Below are 25,238 nucleotides of genomic sequence, written 5' to 3'. Positions count from 1 at the left end.
TTAATGGATGTCTCGTTTTTTACATTTAAAAATATATATACCCTACTTTGGCATCTCACACTTTTGGAAACAATTTGCGGTGTCCTTAAATAACCCATCTATACATTTACCACCTTTTAAAAGGTCTAATCAATTAACCCTTCTTAAGTGTCCTGCTTTTAATGAATTACTGCAGTCACAAATAAGTCATTGCCTTTTTAAACAATGCTAATGCAATCCTGTAAAATGATTCACTGACAGGTTTATGTGAATATAGATTCAAGTGGATGTATGGGTTATGGTGAAAAATAACATATTCTTTTCTACTATACAACAAGGAGAAGAGTTTGCATTTACCACTCAGTATAACCCTACAGTTATGTAAAATATAAAATAGGAGGTATTACACAAAATTGTGAATTTTGGTCATAATTCAACGAAAAGCAGCCCATATGATTATGATTTAGCATTATTACACCATTATCACTCTTAACATATTTTCTTGTAAGCCTAAATGTGTCTTCTACTAAAGTTTATTAAAGAACTCCAATGGGGGGAAAAAAATTATTGACGGTCCTTAGCCCATAATGTTCTCAATCCCTGTTCTCCTCAAACTAGCATAGAAATCTCTATGGAGACTGGGAACCATCCTCCTCTCTTGGCTACTCAGTCTGAACATGGTAGTATCTATCAATATACATCCTCAAACCCTTATGCATTACAACAAGTGACATTGTCGCTCTCCACAGGAGCATGGATATCTGAGTCTGCAGCATCCATTGCTATACTAGAGTTCAAGCATATATCGACCTCTGTCTAGCAAGCAATGCACTCAAACATTTTGATCAAAAGGGTATTATGTTTTAGGAAAAAATCATTGTACAATAGCCAGGACAGATTTGTATCAACTAGGTGTAAGCAATGAAGGTTTCTACTAGATGACAGAGAACAGGGATTTAATTTTTTTTTTAGAATTGAAACAAAAACTATATTGGAAAATTGTATCTTGTCATTATGAAATGAATGACATATATTTGCATGCATAATATGACATTTAATATATTACATAGCTGGAAAGATTACTTAATGTACGGTTATAATTAAGTTTTATATTGTCTAATATAAAATATATAAAATAATATTTATCTATGGTTATACTACAGGACTTCATTTCTATCAGCTATTGCCTCATATAACATATATAAAATAATATTAATCTATGGTTATAATGCAGTACTTTACTTCTATTAACTATTGCCTAATATAAAATATATAAAACAATATAATTTTTTTAATTTAAATGGACGGACCAGCGGACAGATATTTGTGCATCTTGTCTTCCCAGTGGAAATAAAACATAGAACAAATAAATGTATATCACCTCATCGTAAGTGGTAGAGTTGATTGATTTTGTGTGTATGTCTATATATATATATATATAAAAAGGAATGTATAGAGGTAAAATAAACAGGCAAAAATTATGTTTAAATAGATTTAATAGAAAAATGAATTCTTATTGTAGTAAAAGTAGATTATATACTCTAGTTGTACACAATACAATTGTCAAAACTCTTACTGCCAAAGGGTTAACCCAAATCTCATAAAAAGAATAAAATATCATAAAACACGGCTTTTGGAATAAAATTGGATCAAAGATTATAAGAGTAAATCAGTAGGAAATCCAATGAATATTGATTTCTAGTGACTAGCGTACAAAAGGTATTACAATTGTGCACTGTCATAAATATACTTTGAGGTTGTAAATACAAAGCATACCACTGAATTTACAATACCACAGTAACTATAAAACAACATTATTCAGAATGTATTCTTTGGAAATTTCATGCAAGGTAGATAAACAGAATATTTGTATGGAGCTCGACCACAGACGGGAATATATCTTCCCTACTTAATGCAACAATGAGCAGAGAAAATCAATTGATGTTGTAAATAGTTATTAGAAAAAGGCACTTATAAGTAACTTCCATTAGTGACATGACAGAAAGTATGGGACCAAATTTACATTACAGGGGTAATGTTTCATAAGTCTCTTCTACAAATCAAACCTCCACAATCTGCTCCAAATTTATATAATATCATTAAAATATTTTGCATATACAGTTACGAGAAATATACTGACAGGGTTTACATAGGAAATACTGAATGAACTCAAGGTTGGATAAAGGTGACTGGAAGCATCTCGCAAAAAAGCCATATATGTAACGTGTAAAAAATGTGGGATGCTGCATTTCATTGTGTAGTGAATGAATGTGGTGAGGAATGGAATACATGTATTCATGTACGCAGTGATCAGAGTCATGTAGGTATTTAAACCTCATCCCTTCCTTGGGGCCATACTGAGTATTAATCTTACCTAGGGCAATGCAACATAAGCTAGACTTAACTTTAAAGGAAACCTCCAGTTAAAATATATATCCTAGATACATATGAGAAGGTCCCATTGGTAAATTCTTTGAGCTCGATCACCACTGATTTCCAGAATGAAATGGTTCTACAGAGCACTTAAATCCCATTGGCACGGCTCAGAGATGTCTATTGTTAGAAATCCAATACTGCAGCTCCTTGATAAATAGATCGGGGAACTTTCTGTCAACACTGGTTGAAAACTTGGAACATACAACTTTAATTAGAAGGAAGGGTCCTTTAAAATGGACCAATAACCTGCCCTAAATAATTTGCGATCATCAATGCATCTTAAAGAGGTTCTCTGGGAATGATTTCAAATGGTCACCAGCAACCTGTCCCAGAACGTGAGAAGGACTGGTTGACGTTACTTACAGAGCTGCCTAGGGGGTGAGGGCTTGGGGCCTCCCTATACACTATGTTCTTGCACTTGCGTATACTACATATTAGTGAGTCCTCCTGTCAGGCTGCTCAGCCATGATGGCATATCATGGGCAGGATCACATTATTACCATCTGTTGTAGAGCATTGTAGGGTGTAGTGAGCCCCATACTCTCCTGCGATCAGCCGTGTTTCTGCCCGGAGCGCTGCACAGCAATGGATGGCAGCTCCTGCTCTTGCACTGTAGCAGGACGGGTCCCGGCTGTCAGTGACAGCGGGGGAGCTGAGAAAAAAGCAGAAGAGGTTTATCAGCGCTTCTGCCTTCTCCTCAATGAGCTCTTTGTAGTTTAGACTCAGCGATCACTTGATGGCCGGGTGCCTCGGGGACAGAGGAGCGCAGAGCTGCAGGTTCAGTAGAGCCTGTTTAGCTCTGCCTTGCTACAAAGACACCCCACCAGGCTGGTTTCCCCTGTAACTGGGGCTCCTTTGGATGCTCCAGTAACAGTGGAAATAGTGCAAACAAATAAAAGTCTGTTACCCTATAGGTTTTTCATGGACCTTTTGGGGATAAATAATGTGGCAATCATATAGTAAAAAAAAAATTTTAGCACAAAAAAGTGCAAAATAAAAAAAAAAGGCAGTTCCACCCAGAGGTCTTTTAAATGCCTCTTGGGGGACATACAGTGTTGCAAAAATATATAAAAAAAAAAAAAAGAAAAGAAAGTTTTAACAAAAAAATGTAAAAAAATCAATAAAATGCTTGTAAAAGTAAACAATAAAAAGGAAAAAGTGCAAAATAAAATTGTTCACTGTCCCTAACAGTCTTTTATAACCTCTTGTGGTACATATTATGTGGCAAAATATATATTTAAAAATAAGTAATAAAGTGATTAATAAAAAAATTAATAAAATACAAATAAAAGGAAAATGTGCAAAATAAAAAAGTCTGTGTCCCCAAATATATTTAAAAATAAAAATAAAAAAATAAAATACATAAAAGAAAAACAAATGACCACACCAACCAAAACCATTACCATTATCACTTCATTCACGTGAAACTATTCATGTTATATAATAAAACGATCCAACACAAAATAGGGAACTAATTATAATTTGCATATTTAAATAATGTGCAATACTTTGAATAAAAATTACTTTTTAAATAATATTTTGTATTAAAAAGCCCTCTGTCGTGTAATAAAAAGCTGCAAGTTATTTTGGTAGTCCAAGAAATAAAAAAAGTTACAAGTGCTTGAACCACGTGCGCTAAATCACAAAAGAGTGTCTGGTCATTAAGGCCTTTTTAGGCCTGGTCATTAAAGGGTTAACCAGTAAATGCTTTCCCTGCCAGTAAGGGGAAATATGGTCATACACATGACCGTACCGTGTTTTGCGGTCTGCAAAACACAGATACCAGCCATGTGAGCTCTACATTTTGCTGAACGGAGCACACGGAGTGCTGTCTGCATCTTTTGTGGCTCTATTGTTGTGAATGGGTCTATGTCCAAAAACATGGATCGGATATGGACCACAACAACGGATCGTGTGCATGAGACCAAGTGCTTACTGGTTATTGCAGGGCACCTAGAGTATATCTGGGAGGCAGGAGGCGGTAATAACCAGTGAGCGCCGTCCTATGCAGTGAAGGAAAGCGCTCATTTGTGAATAGGAGGCAGGAAGGAAATGTCGCCACTTAAAGGGATTTCCCAGTATAAATTATTTTTAACATGTTCCTGCAGCATAGTCCCTAAAATAGAAGATCCATACTTTCCTGCTCCGTGCTGCCCTCGCTGTCTCCATCATCCTGTCTCGGAGAACCTCTCCAGCAAATGACTGACTTCAGAGGTGAAACGCTGCTTGTGGCCACATCACCACTGAAGCCAGTTATTGGCTGGAGCGGTGCAGGTGCCTGTGCCCATAGCCAGCCAGATGTAAACAGCCCAGGAGATGGAGACAGCAGGAGTGGCAGGGAGCAGGAATCTTCTGTTTCAGGGCCATGCTGCAGGAACGTGTTAAAAATCATTTTTTTACTGGGAAATCTCTAAGTTCCTATTACACTGCATTATATTCGGGACAATTACTGGGATCAAGTGTTCATAGGATCGCTCAGTCCTGATATCTGGCCGGTATAATGGTGCCGCTGATCAGCCAATAAACAAGGAATCACTCATTTGTCTACTGATTTACATATTTATATATTTTTACATATATTATTAGGATGATAGATATGATAATCGTCAGCACATCTCCCTGTGTAATGACAGATGTGCTACCGATAATCAATAGAACTGATTGAGGAAGGAATGATCATTCCTCCCCAGTCACTTTACATTGGCTTGTGTAATAGGCTGGTGCAAATGAGAGCCGATTGACATTTTTTTATTTGCGGCCCCTTGAAATAGAACGATATGACAATGCGACCAAAAAAAGGTTGTGCACCCCTGGTCTACAAGAACCCCAGTAGCTACACAGCTGACACCCTGCACTGAAGTGTATGGGAGTCCAGTACAATGTTGATGGTGCTGATGGGCAGAGGTGTAGGCTGCCGGACACCCCACTAATTGGCTAGTGATGGCCTATCCTGAGGATATTAGATCACTTTAAAAAAATATATAAAGCTGGACTACCCCTTTTAACACTACATTTTTTCTTTGTAATATATTACCCAGAATATATTCTGATGCTCCAGTATTCTGTAATTCAGCAAATTCTGTAAATGTTGTACATTGAGCAGCATCTCTCTATAAAGGTGTTATTTCTTGTATTTTGTTGCTTTCTTGTACATTATTCTTGTATATTTCTTGTTGTACGGGGAGCATTTTGTTCAGTACCACAGTATCACTCACACAATTCTTTACTAATAAAATTATAGGCAACATTGTCACTGTGACCCAGAATTGCCTTCACTTAACTGTCAGTGACCATTGCGGAAACAAATTTATCCTGAGAAGAAGACGTCTGTCTACACAATAGTTGTGACTTGTCAGAATAGATTTACTGCGCACAACTTTCAGAGATTCTTTTCAATAAAGGTACATGGAAATGACAACCATTAGCAGTGGTTAGTATTGAGCGAACATCTGTTTTCAAGTTCGGCGTACAAGGTTCGGGTTATCTAAGAATTACGTTATGGTAAGTTATAGTCTGTGCTAGCGGAATCCATAACGAAATTCTGTTATATATCTGTTATAACGGAACCTCTAATGGAACTCAATAACCCCATGGGAACCCACCCAATCAGATCCAACCTTTCATTTTCCAATGGAGCACTGAAAAATGAAATTTGGAATCTGATTGGGGCAACTAAGCCAGTTTTCCGTTACACCAGTTTTGCTAAATCTTCCCCATAGTCTTTCTCCAGTCTGGAATATTTGGTAGCAAAGAACAAAATATCCCCTATTCTATGCAGCTACAAAGATATCTGCATGAATGTCAGGGGGGCACCACTTACCCCAATACAGGGGCCATTTTCTCTGCCTGGCTTGGTGTGGCAGTTTAGGGAGGTGACTATGGGGCTGTGTACAGTTGGACAGTGTGTACTTGTGACATAATAAAAAAAATCCCAGACTTCGACTTACCTAAATTCTCTGTTTCAGCTAACTTGTGGAAGGAAGAGAGTTTCAGCAGTATTTCCCCTTTCGTCACACTACCGATTCCAGATATGCTCCTGTTTCTACCTGTTCAGCTGCATGTACTTTATGCATCTAAACAGGAAGACCCAGGAGCACATTTGGTTGAGACTTTAGAGTGTGCAGCCAGTTGGGTGGTCTCATGATCACAGCCATAATCAGGGAATCGGCAGTGCGACAGAAGGGTAAGTACACCTAAACTCTTCTTTCCATAGGGAGACAGAGGAGAATTTAGGTAAAGCCACGGAGAACCACTTTAACAATTATGCAGAAAAGTAGAACTATTTGCACAGAGACCACTGTTCTCTAGTCAACTTATTGAATCTTTCTTACAAAAAGTTGGCATCAATGAAGCTGAACAGACAATGTTAGAGGTCTTACCCAAGGCTACTATAGACGGTGCAGAGGTAACAGAGACACCTGGGCCTTGGTGTCTAAGGGAGTCCAAAGCACCCTCTGCCACATAAATAATACATGGTAGGCTGAGGTCCCTGTTGCAATATGGACCAGGACGTTCAAGTGATGTTTCACTTACAATTAAAGTATGATAATTATTTGCTCTCAGGTCTTACAATCCTTAATGCACTAGTGCCGGATGTGTCTGTTACCTTTATACCCCCTCAAGTCATTTCTCGTATGGTTCTTGATTTTTCCTATATGATTGTAGATGCTATTTATTATTTTTACTTTTTATGGTAGTTATATTCTGCAAGTCTCTCGGCGTGAAACTGATTTACTCATGATTCACTTATGTTTAGTGCAGAGCCTGGGGTTGGTCCATGATACAGAGATTGTCTCTATTTGTTTTTTGAATTGTTGTGCCATGTGTAGTACCCAAAACCTGGGGCATCTGTAAAGTTTGTTTTTTATGTAATGTTTTTATAATATTATGTACCGTTTGCACTGTACACCAGCAGGTGAAGTATGGTTGGCATCAGGAATGGGTCTAACCACACCTTACTCCCTTCTTGGTAGGAGTGGACTGGTCCTATTTCCTGCCAGGGAAGGGGAGTCTTAGCTAGGACAGTGAGGAGGTAGGGAACACATCCTATTGATCCTACCCCAAGAGCCTTAGGGACAAGAGAACTAGCTCAGAGAGACTGAAGGAACAAAAAACTACAGATTTTTTCAAAGCTACAGTGTTCACAGTCAGCAGAGTGACCAGTTACCACACCTACACAGACCATGCTGCAGGTGAAGGACTACGGCTCAAACATTCATCAGCTTGATCACATCCAGGTCAGGACAACTCATAAAAACCTGTATTTACACCAAGTGGACATCTACAGCCACAAGTGCCAGACTATGGCTGTTAGCCAGAAGTTAAGGGAAAAGACATCAGCAGATAGCATACCAAAGGTGCCATTTTCTGCCACATAATCATGTTTGAAGATAAATTGCACTGTGTACAAACTACTGCTTAATGTACTCCAACTTCTATTTTGCATTTAAATGAGAAAGAGAGAAAACAGAGTAAAGAGAGACTTTTATTCTTTTTCTTCTGGCTTGATTCCTTATACCACCTTTTCACTGCACCAATCCCCAGAGAGTAACAGTACAGTACACCATGACTCATCATCTCATCAGGGCTACTACCACTCCTATCCTCTGCCTTTACCCCTCAGGGGTTTGCTGTACATGGTCCATCCCTCAAGCTCTAGATCTAACATCATGTACTGATGTTTGCCAGAGCTGTTCCTTGCAATGCATTTATATTATTATTGCATTTAAAGGGGTTGTCTCACCTTAGCAAATGACATTTCTCATGTAAACTAAGTTAATACAAGGCACTTACTAATGTATTGTGATTGTCCATACTGCCTCCTTTTCTGGCTTAATGCATTTTCCCATCCCATGATACACAGCTTGTTTTCCAGTGGTTATAACCATCCTGCAATCCACCAGCGATGGCCATGCTTGCACATTATAGAAATAGGTATCAGGCCTTTTTCCTATAGTGTGCAAGCACAGCAACTGCTGATGGATTGCAGGTTTATCGGAACCCCTGGAAATGAACAGTGTATAATGCGATGGAAAAATCAATCAAGTCAGCAAGGGAGGCAATATGGACAAGCACAATACATTAGTAAGTGCCTTGTATTAACTTTATAGATGCCATTTGCCAGTGAGACACCCCTTTAACCCTCCCTGAAATGGCAATACTAAGTGCAGCTTTTCATCTCCATATAACATTAGTAAGGGCTTGTTCACACCACCATATGTGTTTTGCGGTCCCCTTTCCACAGATCCGTTGTTCCGCTTTTGCATTCCGTTGTGTTTTCATTTCCGTTCTGTGATTACGCAAAAACGGTCTGTATGGCTTCAGTATGCTTTCCGTTGCTGTTCCGTTTTTTGTGGAGATAAAAAGGAACCATGAGTTAACTTTAGACTCTGGCCATTTTTCACACACCCTATATATAATCACGGATCCGTAAAAAATGGATGACATACGAAGGCGTTCCGTATGCATTCCGTTTTTTTGCAGAACCATTGACATGGATGGAGCCACAGAACGTGAGTTACAGACAATAATAGGACATTACTCAAAATGTTGCGGAACGGAAATATGGAAATACGGAAAATGGAATGCACACGGAGTAACTTCCGTTGTTTTTGCAGACCCATTGAAATAAATGGTTGCGTATACGGACCGTACACGGAACACAAAAAAGTCCCGTATATGGAAGGCAAAAAACGTTCATGTGCGTGAGCCCTAAAAGAAATGTTATGTATCCGCTTCTTGCCAGTTGATCTGATGCACCTCTGTGTTCTATGACATATTTAACAAACAGAATTATAACAAGTTCCCCTCTACAAGGAAGTTGTTGCAAAGTTCTCCAAAATTATGTCAGTCCCATCAGAACTTGAATTCCCAAGTATGTACATCTGGTACAACTACTTACTGATACCTTATATATTAGAACCAGTTGTTACGCTCAAGATCCAAAGCTAGGAACCAGCCTGTGAAATCAAAGGTCTTGTAATATAAACTGTAATGTTCTATTTTGGGATTTATTCTTTTATCTCACATTGTACTTTATTTTATTTTATTGCTTCCCAAAAGCTGCTATCAATTCCGACATAAAATTACATTAGGAAAGTATTATTGACATGTCAGTCATAATCATACAGAGGGTAGACCGAGATGAACTTTGTGTATTTTTTCGAGATGATCTCCACTTGGAATCAAGCAGGAATTGCTGTGTTCTAAAATTATTGAATTATGTTAGGTTCCTTACAATTATTTTCATAACGCCATCCTTTGCATTGGATATTTCAGCTATATTTATTCCATTAAATGGTACAATTTCTTTTGACTAGATTAATGTAGAACCATTCGGTGCTTTATATATAATTATATATCCAGTCATTTAATTGCTGTAGTTTTCATATCTTATTAGTGTTATTGGGTTGTAATGTGTCCTTGCTCTAACCCTAACCTACCACTCCTTTGCAAGGGTAAGACGACCACAGGATCTGACTGCCAAGATGAGCAAAGGCTGCGCAAAATGGCCATTTGTCACTGTGGGTGGACAGGCTGGACCATGTGGTCTTACCCAAACTTGGTTCTACAATGAAGCTCATTTCTCTATATAACATTCTTAATTTGCCTGCTCTCATAGATTGCAAGCAAGGCCCTCACTTCTACTGTTTGATTAGTTTGTTATTCTGTAATGTCTAATTTGTCTGTACTCTCTCAACTGTAACGTGCTGCAGAGTATGTACCCTGAATTTAAAGGGGTAACCCCCACAGTAACAGTAAATGATCTAAAACAACAAAAGAAGTCATACTCGTCACTTTCTGTCCCAGCGTCGGCCTCCAGCCTTCACCAGCAGTGTTTGTTGCCTGGGTGCAGCAGCAACATTCTGTGCACACTACATCACCCCTGCAGCCAATCACTGGCCTCAGCAGTCACATCCCATATACTGCTGAGACCAGTGATTGGCTGCACAGTGCCTTGGTGTGCATAGGACATCACTGATGCAGCCAGAATGATGACTCAGCGCTGCAGGACCAGAGCGCAACACTGGAACAATAGGGGGAAAATGGTGTATCTTCTTTTTAGACCATCACTATAGTTACATAGGCTGGAAAAAAACAATATTCCATCCATTTCAACTTTTCTCGAACAAATATATATTATCAATTGTTAGATCAAATGTTATTTTAATACAATTCAGCGTTAAAAACGAGTTACTTTTGGAAATTACTTTCTGTTGCAAAAATGCTCAGTTGTGAGATATTATGCTTATGTCATAATCACGGCCCCCGGTGTTACGTAAAGTGTACTTCCGCTCAGAGAGATGGTTGCACATGCTCAGTTCCATCCTTCAACTGCCACCAGATGTACCTACTGTTAGAAGCTTTGAAAGTTACAGGGAGGGAGCTGCAGCAGAAAAGACACACACCCTGAGCTGTCATAGGAAGAGAGCTGCAGCAGAAAGGACATATCCCCCCCATAAAGGACACACCCTGAGCTGTCATAGGAAGAGAGCTGCAGCAGAAAGGACATCTCCCCCCCCCCCCATAAAGGACACACCCTCTGAGCTTTCATAGGAAGAGAGCTACAACAGAAAGGACATCTCTCCCCCCCCCCCCCCCCTCACCAAGAACAGACTCACACTGTGAGCTGTCATAGGAAGAGAGCTGCAGCAGAAAGGACATCTCCCCCCCCCCTCCCAAGAAAAGACACACACCCTGAGCTGTCATAGGAAGAGAGCTGCAGCAGAAAGGACATCTCCCCCCCCCCATAAAGGACACACCCTCTGAGCTTTCATAGGAAGAGAGCTACAACAGAAAGGACATCTCTCCCCCCCTCACCAAGAACAGACTCACACTGTGAGCTTTCATAGGAAGAGAGCTACAACAGAAAGGACATCTCTCCCCCCCTCACCAAGAACAGACTCACACTGTGAGCTGTCATAGGAAGAGAGCTGCAGCAGAAAGGACATCTCCCCCCCCCTCCTCAAGAAAGGACACACCCTCCGAGCTGCAACAGGAAGAGAGCTGCAGCAGAAAGGATGCCACTGAGCTATGATAGGGAGATAGCTGCAGGACATACCCCTCTGAGCTAGCGGCCAAAAGAGAATATAACAGAGCAATTGGAGCAAAGAATGGGAAGATCTTTGCAACAAAGAAATTGGTATGTACTATATTGTGTGATTTAGATATTTTACACCAATCATAGCATAACCCCTTTAATTATAGCCTTCAATGCCATTTGCTATTAGATAATCATCTACCTCTCTTCTCTTTTTAAAGCTGAATAGCTAACTAATGCACCTTACAGAAGTCTAACCTGTGTGCAGCTAGTAGACTAAGCAGCCACCTGCAGGAATGGTAGGTGTGCAGGAAGCTGTTCATTCCTTCATTTCTTCCCAGTTGTGCCTACAATGTAATAGCCCTCAGTCCTGCACCGCACTTCCAAATTCACCCTCCGAGAACCGATTATTGCTCAGCAGCTACTGCAGTGATAAGTACCCAGATATACTGTTCATGCACTAAAGCGCAGGAGCGTGCCCAGTGGGACACACAACACACGGTGATCACAGACAACACAAAGGTGCTGGCCTATGGCTCCTGTTTGACTTTAAACACTATATCATATCTGTATTTAACCAGGAACTTGACCTCAGAAAGACATGATCTTCTTCATATACTGATTGCATTTTCAGTTTCTCCCACTGCCAACCTGACAGCTAACCACCTTGTTTGCAGCCTGCCTTGACCTTGATCTATCTGTTGGAATTGGTATTTCTCACTGGATTGTGAATAGGTTTGTCTACCGTCAAGCCAGAGAGTCCAGATATAATAATGGTGCATTCACTGCTGTGAACATGTCTAGTTCTAGGGAAGATGAAAGCCATAGGGGAGACTTATTAAGCTCAAAACTGGCTTAAAAACTTGCAAATTTTGGCGCCAAAATTTGCAGGTTTTTGCCACTTTCCTAGACTCTTGTCACCTTTGCAAAAGGTAGGTGAGGCATGGGCAGGAAGGGTGGGCCACGGGCAGGACCCCTGCACTAAGACACATTTAACAACATGTGTGCTGGAAACTGGCATACATCATACCTGATAGGTACTCCAGCTGGAGTAGATTTCAGTTCTGGTGCATGGGTGGCCTGAGATGTCCTACAATTATTAAGAGGCATGCGTCTCTAAATAAATGTGGTACATTTCAAGCCAGCACAGCAGAGATTAAAGCGAATGTATCAGAAAATGACCTATTGTTCAAATCATGTTTTTATGTTTAACATATTTTTTAAGAATTTTTGATTATGTAATTTTTTATTTGCCATGTCACTGTCTATACTTAAACAAAACCCATAAAATGCAGCAGATTTCGGAGGGGCCACTAAGCCTAATTATAGGCGCCACTCTTGGTCTGTGCAGATCGCTTTACTGCTGTTACCTACTTATCTGTCATGCTAATCCTGCCTGTAATGATAGCACCTCTGTGTATAGATAAGATAGGATACTCCATTCACAATAGGTGATTGTCAAACCTTATCTATTCTTTCCTTATACAATGATCTCTGCACAGGTCATAGAGCATGTCTAGAAAACTCTCCTATAGAAGTCAGTGAGGTCCCCTCCAGACCATTGTGTCTATGGACCATGTGACTGCCGTAAAGCAATTTTCTTAATGCTTTGTTAATGCTGTTAAGAATAGCTCAGGCAAGATGGCCGCCCCCATAATCATGTTCAGGAAATAGTGTAAAAAATTCTACAATCAGAAAGAAAAAAAAATGAAAATGAAAAAATATATATGTGCTTCTGTCTGGTGTTAACTGCCAGAAAACAATGTTGGTGACGCATTAAGACCAATGCACCAAATGCCAGTCCTGATAAATCTCCTCTCATAAGTGAAGCTCACAAATCACCTATCTTTCTTTATTGGAAGCGAAAGCTGGAAGATACCACAGTTCCTGCATTAGATATCAGATTTAAAACTTGCTCCTGCAGAAAAAGTGTGAGAAGCTATTGATATTGACACATATAGTTGCTATAGGGAAAATATTTTTGTAATCTGAGTCGTTGTTAAAGTTATTCTTGTAAGGTTTCCAAGCATTTTAAAAATCAGTAGCTTACTGAAAGACCTGTGGGACATCAGAGCTGCCGACTCCCCCATATATTTGAGTACCTTTAATAGGACCAACGACTTATAGCATTTAGCAGAATTTTTTAGCAGAGTGTCAAAAACTTAAATAAGCTTTGGTCATTTTTCCACTCCAGTCACAACTAAAGAGAAATACTCAATTGGCAGAAGATAGAAGCTATAACCTAGTCTACACGAGCATAGGACTGGTTTATCCAAATAATTCTGCTACATTAATTGCCATGTCACTAGTCGATGCAAAAAAGTCCCTTAAAACAATAAACAGGCATTATTTTTCAGGTCCAACTTCTAAAAATAGTTTTACCATTGATGCACTGACATACAGGTGAAACTTGAAAAATCTGAATATCGTGCAAAAGTTCATTTATTTCAGTAATACAACTTACAAGGAATTGCATTAATGCAACTTAAAATTAGAATTTGTGAAAAGGTTCAATATTCTAGGCTCAAAGTGTCACACTCTAGTCAGCTAATTAATCCATACCCCCTGAGCAGACCTGAGATAGTGAATTTGGGGCTTCATAAGCTGTAAACCTTAATAATCCAAATTATAACAAATAAAGGCTTGAAATATCTCGTTTTGCCTGTAATGAGTCTATCACATATGTTAGTTTCACCTTTTAAGTTGCATTTCTGAAATAAATGAACTTTGCACGATATTTAAATTTTTCGAGTTTCACCTGTATGTAAGTGAAATATTGGCTTGATAAAGGCAGTCTGGTCAAAACATGCCTGTTTTAACAAAGAAAATAATACTTTTGTGATTTTATTAGCGTTCCGGTACCTTGGACTTTGTACAGAGATAGCTGTCAGTCACCAACGCCTCCCCTGTGTACAATGAACTCAGAAATAGCAGAGATATAAATAAATTACAAGTTTTACTGACTCTTTTCCCATAAAACTATATATCAATCAGCTCAGCTCCTCCTGCTCTATAACCTGGTGCTTTCAGATTGCATCTTGTGGTGACAGGTCCTCTTTATACTTAGTTCCTTAGTGCTGATATAGGGACAATGCTTGCTTACATACATTCATCTATAGGTATATGTGCCATCCATATGGACAAGACGTGGATAAACAATCAGACGCTTTTTTACATTTCAGGCTTCATTTAACCCGTGCCTTAATTATACTAAAAACAAATATAGTCTTTGTTCTACTAGATAAATGTTCTTTCATAGTCAAAATAGTGGCCTAATTAGTATCCAGAAGAACCTCATTACCTTTGCCATCTGAAGACATCTCCTGAAGCTAGGAAAACATTGGAAGCAGACCACTCTGTGCAGCTGACCCTGTCACTTTGCTCTGTTCTTCCTCACCCTGAAGTATAGCCGCATTGTTTTCCCCTGGGACCACGAGCTGACTTTTTATTCTTATACTTGATGGCCTCACATGTGAAATAAAGCCATCAGACGTAATTAGAGCCTTTCATGACAGGATAAACGCATCAATATGGAATGCCACACAAACATTATGCACACTCCCTGTATGTGATCACTGTCTAATATCCATCACCCAATTCAAGGGTTTAAAAGTCAGTCACAGCCACTTAGTACCAACATGGGAGGTCCAAGGGAAGATATGGCACAGAATACAACAATACGCATTTATACTCATATAGCCGACAGCAAAATGCAACATTGTACTGACTAAAGAAATCATAATAATAATATTCAACACATAATACCGTAGATAACAAATAACAGAATTCACATGATCATTAGAAAGAAATTGAGAAAGTGGCTATATTATTTTTCCAGGTACTTCACATTCCAACAACATTTTAGAAATATATTAAATACCTGTCTTCTCAGACAATGCCAGAGGTAAGACAAACAGTAGGATGCATAGCTCTAAGAAAATTTTAAGGGGTTGTCCTGGAATGATTTAAAATGGCTGCCAGCAAACTGTCCTAGAATGTGAGCAGAACTGGTTGCCACCGCTCGCAGAGCTGCCTACGGGGGTGAGGGGCAGGGTTGCCCTACACACTATGCTCTGGCACTTCGGTGAGCTTTCCTGTCAGGCTGCTCAGCCATGGTGACATATCATAGGCAGGATCACATCTATTGTAGAACAGTGTAGTAAGACCATGCCCCCTCACCCCCCAGTCCTGCTCCCATACTAGGGCAGGTTGCTGGTGGCCATTTTAAATTATTCCGGGAGAACCCCTTTAAGTCGCCATTTTAATCATTCAGAATGCAGTTTTTACTAATATTTATTACCAGACGTGAGGGCAACATTCTCCTCCGCCTACTAACTAGTAGGAAACCAGTAGTTGAACATGCATGGTTATTGCTATAAGCAGATACTGCTGACAGCACTTAACCCCTGGTTGAAAAATGGATCAGGCATGTTAAATTACATACAACATACCAAACACCTTGATTCCCCCAACAGCAGACCCCAATGAACAGTAGATCCTACCTAATCGTTACTTAAAATGAATATCCTGCATAAGTAACCCACATATCATATGACAGTGCTACTAGGGAGCTGCCCCCAACAATTATTTTGCTGATAGACCTCAACCAAGCATTCAGTTCCCCTGCAGCGGTACCACAGGGCAAATGGTGCCCATTGAAATCAATAGACTGTTCATTTAATGCACCTAACCGTTGGTTCCTCTATAAGAGAAAGTGTGACTCTTTGCAATTGCTTTCCTCTTCCAGTTTTTAATATAAGTGTCATATACATCAGAAAGTGTAAAAATGTGCATCTCTGCGGAGACAGTGAAATAAAATCAGAGACACCAGAGGCTCCCCAGCAGGGTGCTGTATTGTGGATTCATAGGAAACTAGTGCACGAGGCTGGCCGACATGCACATCCTAATTGTGGATTTTGCTGAAAGCCAGGATTGTATGGAAAGACTTTGGACCAATTACTACTTGCCTTTGACCAGCAAGAAATTACTTTTTACAGGTTCTGATGATCAAGAATGAACATTCATAGGAACGTCCATTCAGATCGTCGAACTGTCTAAACCCTACTGATCAGCACATTTGTCAGCTATTTGGATTATATGGGCATATAAAATGCTTACAGGTTGGTAGCACATCTTCCCATCTCAAGTTTACGGAGAATGAATGATCATAGGAATATGTGTTAACGCAAGGGGAATTCGATCCAAATTTCTGGAAAAACTCGATTCGCCACGAATCCGAATTTCTTGGCACTTTATGGTAACTAATCAAATTTTCCAGAAATGGCGGTAAAAAAAGAAAAGAAAATACATACTCACCTCATCCATTTGATCTTGGAGAGGCTGTCGCGGCCATCTTGATTGAAGAAAACACGACAATTCTCACACACGTGATGTGTGATGTCACCAAGTCATCACGCTGGGCTGAATGTGACTCTGATGCCACAATCAGCGTTGAACGCGGTATCTGAAGGGTTAAATGACGGGGGAGGTGCAATCGCCATTCCCCATCATTGTGCCCGCTCCATACAATGGAATGCGATTTGTTCCGAAGTAATTCGTAACACATCTAATTTCTTGTCAAAGTTCGGCATAGCTGCCAAATCGAATTTTTGAAAACTTTGCTCATCACTAATAGGAACAATTGTTTGTCCCCCATATAGTTTGAATCGACCCATGTACAGGCTGTTTAAATAAGAACCAATTGACCAGTTATTGCACCAATAATCACTCGTTACAGCCGTACATTGGGCTTCTAACAGAACTTTATTGGCTACTATCATGTTACAGCAGATCTGTAGTTTTGAGCAAAGTGCGTGACAGCACGGATGGCAGACCTTCTCCATAAGGTGAGTGTCTACAGAGTCTATGACCGAAATTACACCTAATGAGCAGGATGGAGAGAAACATTGGCCAAACCAGCTTGGCCAAAGTTATATATTTTAGCAAGTCAAACTTGATTTTAGAAATGCAAAGAAAAATACACATCCAGATCTGAGGGTCTTGCGTGTACCCAACCTGTTCAAATACATATTTCCCTTAAAATAACACATCACCAGGTACAGACGGGCAATGATCTGCAGACCACAGCCATTTGTCCCCGGCCTGAATTAGCTAACAAGGAAGCAATGGCATACATTTTATCATGTAATATTATTACTGGGTGTCTGTTCATTCACATTACGGAGTGAATCTATTAAGTAATAGCCTTTTAAGGCAAAACAAGCGGAGCCTCTCCTAAGTTTGTATGCCAGGCCGGTCTGAAATGATTGAGCCTATGCAGGACACCGCTAAAGTCAGAGTGAACACATGGGCCTCCAAGAAATGATTAATTCTTAACTGACTTTGTGAACCAAGCTTTGTTTTTAGTTATGATTAGATATCATGTCACAGAGAGCCGTCCAGAAGAGCCATGTGTTACATTAGAGGCCTTATACTGTGCAGAGTTCTGCTGCCTACTCGGCTCTGTTTGTATGTATTTATAAAGCAAGGCAGCCTTCGAGACCTGTAACAAGATGCTGTCGTTTTTTAAAGAGGTAAAATAATTTTCAAACACAGACACACAATGAGTTTATTTATTTAGAAAGTTGTTAAATAGAGTCTGGGAATTCAGATATTCAATGTTGACATTGTGCAGAACTGGACATAAGCCAAGCTCAACTTTCTCTCTCCCTCTCTGGAGACACCCAATGAACCAGGAATTTTGACTTTCTCCTCCTTCTTCGCTAAATAGGTAAAAGTCATTAATTACAAGACAAGGCTGTATCGGAGCCATAATCAAGTAATGGGATCCCAGGAATAGGGAACTACAAAGGCTTCTAAGTGTGTTTAGCTGTAAAGCCAAAGCCCAAAGTAGCATGTCTGACTTTTGGAAATGGGGTTTTGTAAACAGACCCTTCCTTCTCTTGAAACTTTTTATTACATGTTACCCAAGCAATATGGCTTTGTTTTATATAAAATGAGCCCGTCATATAAAGCTGTCAGTTTTTTAACTCCACCACCTTAGCCATACCATTGATCCAATTACTAACCCGTTACGTGCCAGGTGGGTTTCCAAACTTCATCTGGAATTAAACGTCGGCTAAATCTTGTTGGAAGAAAGTTCTGTTTAAACCGGCGAAGATTAGTACCCAAAATAAAGAATTATTGCGGAAGAGCCTACTCAAGAAATACTTCCAAATGTGATGGAAATTACCCAAAACAAATGGATTTAAGTGCAAACGTAACTATAAAGGATTACTAGGGCACTGGACAAAATCCATTACAAATACTACTAAAGGCGATAGGTATTGCCCACAAGGAAAGGTTCCCAGTTCAACAAGGAGAGCATGCTGTGGCAGAGAATCTAGCACAGTATCTTGCCTCATCAATATATACCAGCACACTTATACCCTGTAAATTACTAAGGGTAAATTATAAGGGTTATTTCTAGATTCTTTAAGGGTATGGCCAAGTGTTCAGATTTCTTGATGCAGTTTTGGAATCTAAACCAGGAGTAAATTCAAAAAAGGAGATGTCATATCTGTCCACAATACTTTCTGTCCCTTGTTTATGATCTGCTCCTGAACATGTGGCCATACCCTAAAGCAGGGATTCTCAACCTGTGGCCCTCCAGCTGTTGCAAAACTACAACTCCCAGCATGCCCAGAGAGCCTACTGCTGCCAGCCTACAGCAGGGCATGGTGGGAGTTGTAGTTTTACAACAGCTGGAGGGCTGCAGGTTGGGCATCTCTGCCCTAAAGCATCAGTACAGTTTTATTAGCCCTTGGTGGAGTATGCTTACGACTGGTGGCGGTTATAAAATAAAATACTATCTTTCTTGCAGCTCCTCTTTAGGCTACCAGTTTCAAAATGATGAGTGACGTTACCCATGGTGCCCCTAAACTACCTCTTCCTCCATACTGCCACTGGAGGGGAGCAGTAGTTTGAAATCACAGGATGATGGGCATCACAGTAGTATCTAACAGTCTATGTTAACACAATCTTTAGGTTAAAGAGTACCTAACAGGCAGCATGTGATAGAGCAGGAGGAGCTGAGCAGATGGATATATAGTTTTATGAGAAAAGGGTAAGTGAAACTTACAGTTTTACACAGGGGAGGACTTATCAGTGACTGATAGCATTCTCTCTATATGTGTATACATAGATAGCTGTCAATCACTGATAACATCTCCCTCCTTGAACAACGGAATCAGAAAAAGCAGATATATAAATGGATAAATTACAAGTTTTACTGAATCTTTTCTATTAAAAAACCTATATCAATCTGCTCAGCTCCTCCTGTTCTATAACCTGCTGTCTGCAGATCGCACTGCATTTCATGGTGACAGTTCTCTGTAGCACACGGGACAGTCACTTTTAACACAGATCACTTATTGTAGATGCAAGAAATTTAAATGAAACTGGGAAAATCGTGTCCAATGTATCAACTTACAACATATTTGTACAGGAACTCCATATGCTATGTCTGACCAGTCCTTGACAAACTGGTATCAATGCAGGACAAAGATCTCCAGATGAGATCCAGCTATAATAGATGATGTTTACAATGGGAATGACATATATGACTTGGATAATGGATTATTGGGGAATGACTTCCTACTGGCCTGTATGTGCAACACCATCCTATAACACAATGTTTGTAGAGTACCATCTGGTAAATTAGGGTTTTCCTGCAAAACAAAATTAGGCTAAAGCAATGGCAAGGAAGGTCTTCAGAAGCTATTACCTGCTGTCTAGTAAACATGCGTCATTATATTGTTACCGTGATTTACAGAATTAGCAGCAAGATATTTTATTCTGTGAGAGCTAAACATATTATATGGTAAGGATATAGATAATGATAAATATTGGACAAAACTGACAATTTCCGCGGCCTTTCCAGATTATCAGCTCTTATCTGGCCATATCTGTGTGTGCAAATTACTGATAGACAGCTACATCTAGCAATAATCGCTATGATTTGTTCCTTTCAGAGTGATTGTAAGTATATTTACCAAACGTATGTGCACAAAGAGATCCATGATAGACACTAAAATGTATTTATTCTTCATCAAAATTGATTTGACCGGGGGCATGCTCCTTTTTGTTGAGTGGGACTGAGCTGCTCCTAGGCCATGTGACTGATGAATGTGATGTCCCATGGCCTGGGGCGAACTGAGACCTTAAAGTGGCCCTGGAAAAAAAAAAGTGGCCCCATGTTGTAGGGGTGGTTCCATATTGACAGAAGGTGGGGTCAACACAAGTAGGCGAGGTCAGCAATACCATAACGCAAAGTACCATCCCATCAGAACCATATACCACAGACAGCACAATACATTGCCCCAAAAGCTGTCCCTCTGTGGTGGCCATCAACACGAAAATAATTTATCGCATTTCTAATTAAATAAAATTTATCACATCGCACAAACTGGAGTTTATATTCTTCTTGATACAATGGGGTGGGAACCCGACTTCCAGTAGCGTATCCACAATAGAGTGCCACAAAGTTTTCTCTTCAATCAAGGCCATCAACAGCTGCCATTTTCTGTCCTTCTCCTCCAGTTGTCTATGATTAAGTTATAGAGCAGGAGTAGGTGAGATGTGGGCCACAGCAGTTGAATTCAGGAGGACTCAGGCGGCCCCCTGGGCATCTGTCCACTGGGAGATTTCCCTGTAAGGTTTATGGGCAATCCGCCCCTGAACATGGCCTAGGAAGAGGCCTAGGCGCTCATGAAGTACTGTAGTCAATTTGTACAGCTGATCAGTGGGGTTCACCGGAGTTGGATCCCCACTGATTTCATATTGATGACCTCTCCTTAGGATAGGCCACCAATATGTAAACCCCAGAATACTCCTTTGACATTTGTTGAAAATTTTAACGTGTAGTTGGATTGTTTTCCATAGTCAGAACTTGAAGTTTGAGAAAGGAAGGAAAAAGCAACATACAATTGCAGATAGAGAGAGAGAAAGAAAAAGAAAGAAAAAGAAAGAATGAATACACTTGGTAAGAGAAATGAGGCAGGCTTTGTATATCGGTGCCTGGTTCCACACATGAAGCACGGCTTATGATTCTGTCTCTGATATTCAGCATAGCGGCTCTCTGGGGTAATATGTTCCTGGGACATTCTGGCTCATTATTAGCACTTTCTGCCAGATGCAGTAAAGAGTCACTAAGAGGTAATGGCAAAGTGATGGCAAATAAACAGTAAAGAGCTGGCAGGATTTCACTGCTCACAATACAGATCCGAGTGGACTATTAAACAGGCACATAAACTTGCCAGGGCTTTAATGTGTGGACACAGCGGCTGAGAGCTGGGGACGTGTGACTTTATGAAGTCACATGGCGGGGACAGGCGCTGGAAGCGCTAAGGTGTAGAGGCAAGTGCAGTCATGTCCCGCCACTTCACAGGGCTGACCTCTGCACACACGGAGCCCCCCCCCCCCCCCCCCCCTATACTGTACTGTATAGTACACTGCCACTAGTGGTGGTCCTGGGGCTGACCTCTGCACACACAGAACCCCCACTATACTTTACTGTATAGTACACTGTGGCTAGTGGTGGTCCTGGGGCTGACCTCTGCACAAACAGTACCCCCACTATACTTTACCGTATAGTACACTGTGGCTAGTGGTGGTCCTGGGGCTGACCTCTGCACACTCAGTACCCCCAATATACTGTACTGTATAGTGCACTGCGGCTAATGGTGGTCCTGAGGCTGACCTCTGCACACACGGAGCCCCCCCCCCTATACTGTACTGTAAAGTACACTGTGGCTAGTAGTGGTCCTGGGGCTGACCTCTGCACACACAGAACCCCCACTATACTGTACTGTAAAGTACACTGTGGCTAGTAGTGGTCCTGGGGCTGACCTCTGCACACACAGAACCCCCACTATACTTTACTGTATAGTACACTGTGGCTAGTGGTGGTCCTGGGGCTGACCTCTGCACACACAGTACCCCCACTATACTTTACTGTATAGTACACTGTGGCTAGTAGTGGTCCTGGGGCTGACCTCTGCACACTCAGTACCCCCACTATATTGTACTGTATAGTGCACTGCGGCTAATGGTGGTCCTGAGGCTGACCTCTGCACACACAGTACCCCCAATATACTGTACAGTACACTGCAGATGGTGTCAGCTATACATATACACACACACACTAAAATACATACCTGATTACACAGTTCTATAATTTTTATATTGCAATGTTTGATTGCTTTATAACAGATAATAGGGTAAATATATGTATAATTGTATCTATTATCATTAGTCGTAGTAGTAGTAGTATTATGCAGAGCTGTCATATATGTGCCATTCCTCTATCTAAAGGGGGGAAGTGATTGTATACATAGCAGGCGCTGCATAGAAGTGTAGAGGTGTCAGGCACATAATGGTGTGTATTGTCATTGCTGATTGCTAGGTGACAATTAGAGGGGTTATTCACAGCCCTCTGGAGGGGTCCTGTCTATTGATGCACAGGAAGAATAGAGGGTCAGTGTGGACAGAGGCGGCTGACTGATTGAATTACTGGGGGTCACCAGCAAACCCCTGCTCATGACACATAATACCGCCAAAGGGAAGAGATATCTCAGGAGCCAAGAGCCCAACAATTCCCTTGCATTTCCTCTATTGATAACCATGTATAGACAGATTACTGCAGATATATATATATATATATATATATATATATATATATATATATATAGTATAGTATATTTTCATATATTACTGTGTGTATATATATATATATATATATATATATATACTCATCTGCATACCTTCTCTCTCTCTCTTTCTATATATATACAGTATATTTTCATATTTATTATATAGAGAGAGAGAGAGAGAAGGTATGCAAATGAGTGTATATGTATATATATATATATATATATATATATATATAGATATATGTGTGTACATACAATGTATATCTTCCTATATTATTACTGTGTCTGTATATCTAGATATATATAAAGGAGATATGCAGCTAAGCTCTGCCTCTGATATAAATCTATATACCACTTCCCACCAGCTTTATACCAATTCCTGCACTGCTCCTGTGACCCTAGGTATTGTCCCCCTTCATGTCCGGTGAAATGTAACGGGCCATTGCTGGGTCTTTTCTCCCTCCCGTTACCGCGGCGAATCCTTACTCTGTTCTGCATTCTGACTAGATACGAATAAAACGAAATAATCATTACAACCCCCATCATCCCCTCGTTTTATAGCATCCGGAGGCGTAAACACTGCCCAGGACATCACGGACGTATCCTACGGAATGAATTTTTCCGGAGCTGCCAGACTGGATCGTATTCACATCTGATAAACCAGAACTAAACGGATTTTGAGATTTCGCCCATTGAGAGGGGAGGGGGAGTCACACGAAACGGTGGCTTTCTATGAACGTTTTTCCGCTCTCTCTGAATATTCCGGTGCATAAATAAACTAAGGGGCTTATTCCGGTACCGCACGCAGGCGCGCGGAGGGTTAACGTCTCGCTCGCCGCCGCCTGTCCCGTTCAGAACTGTTACCGCGGAGTCTGCTGCCAATCACACAGCGCCCACTAGCGGCCACATTTCTTTCTGCAGCTTCATTCAGCTTCCAACACTCTCAGGGCAGCATCAACTTTGTGAAAGTCGTGGCTGCTCCATCCCTGCAGCAGCCCGCACTGCCAGCAGCCCCCGCAGCCTGGACGTGGTGCAGCAGATCCCCACATCCCAGCATCCCGAGCCTGCCGCCCTGGGGGGTTCCCTTCATGGACACAAGGTGTGTGGGAATGCAGGCTACTGCTGCTGCGCCTGGATGATGTACAAGACACACAGTCCTAAAGATGGCAGAAGCCCCAGAAGGGCACATTGCACCTACTTGTGGTCAGCTTCCTTGCCCGGCCCTTGGACCTCATGGTGACAGCTCTGCGAGGAGGATCTGCTGCTGGAGATTTTCCCTTGGATCTTTTCCTTATTTTTTTCTTTTTTTTCTCTCTGTCTCCCTCTTTCACCCTCTCAATCCCCTTCTCATTCCGGACTCGCTATCTCCCCAGCATTGTCAGTTTAGACACCTTCGCGCATGCGCTCTTCACCTCAACCCTCTGCCAAAAAAAGTTTGCTGCGATTTATCATTTTGATTTGAGATCTTGTCACATGGAGCTGAGAGTGTATGTGAAGAGCCCCATCCTGCACGGCTCTCTCCCCTTAACCCCTGCGCTGCCGCACCCAGGACCACGTCCCCAGTCCTGCACATTTCTCCCTCCCCACCTGTTGTACAGGGACATACAGTGCCGCTCCATGGCTGGGCGATTTCAAGGAATTGTTCGGTTTTTCTGTTTCCTAAGGTTTACTGTTTGCCGTGCTGGACTCGGTATATTACATGTAGTAAGTACTGATGTTACAGGGAGGAAATAGGAGTCTAATAAATAGTCAGGGGTAATTATGTGCAAACGAATTCTAAGAAATAGATGTCATTTTATGCGCAGAAAACCCTCGATTTGTACGATGGAACTGTATACTGTCCGGCAGTTCTATACATTATTATGATCACATACTGATGTGTCCGGAGGAGGGATGATGGGACCCCCAATACATAACCTAGCTGAAGATCGGAGGAGGGATGTTGGGACCCCCAATACATAACCTAGCTGAAGATCGGAGGAGGGATGCTGGAACCCCAATACATAACCTAGCTGAAGATCGGAGGAGGGATGCTGGCCATGCTAGGACCCCCAATACATAACCTAGCTGAAGATCGGAGGAGGGATGCTGGGACCCCAATACATAACCTAGCTGAAGATCGGAGGAGGGAT

At 41.0% G+C, this 25,238-nt stretch overlaps 1 protein-coding gene across 4 annotated transcripts in view; it reads right to left on the bottom strand.

The window, feature by feature from the left end:
- Positions 1 to 24,474, bottom strand: part of MECOM (MDS1 and EVI1 complex locus) — a 474,297-nt gene extending 449,823 nt beyond the window's left edge. For all 4 annotated transcript variants that reach the window (XM_044289904.1, XM_044289906.1, XM_044289905.1 and 1 more), the window contains exon 1: positions 24,305 to 24,474. In XM_044289904.1, the coding sequence (XP_044145839.1) occupies positions 24,305 to 24,341 (37 nt within the window). In that variant the 5' untranslated portion in view covers positions 24,342 to 24,474. The remainder of the gene's footprint in view (positions 1 to 24,304) is intronic.
- Between the last annotated feature and the right edge of the window lie 764 nt (positions 24,475 to 25,238).

Source organism: Bufo gargarizans, chromosome 4 (assembly GCF_014858855.1).
Source record: "Bufo gargarizans isolate SCDJY-AF-19 chromosome 4, ASM1485885v1, whole genome shotgun sequence".
Taxonomy (NCBI): Eukaryota; Metazoa; Chordata; class Amphibia; order Anura; family Bufonidae; genus Bufo; species Bufo gargarizans.
The sequence above is the reverse complement of the archived record's forward strand: the minus strand, read 5'-3'. Positions and strand labels throughout refer to the sequence as shown.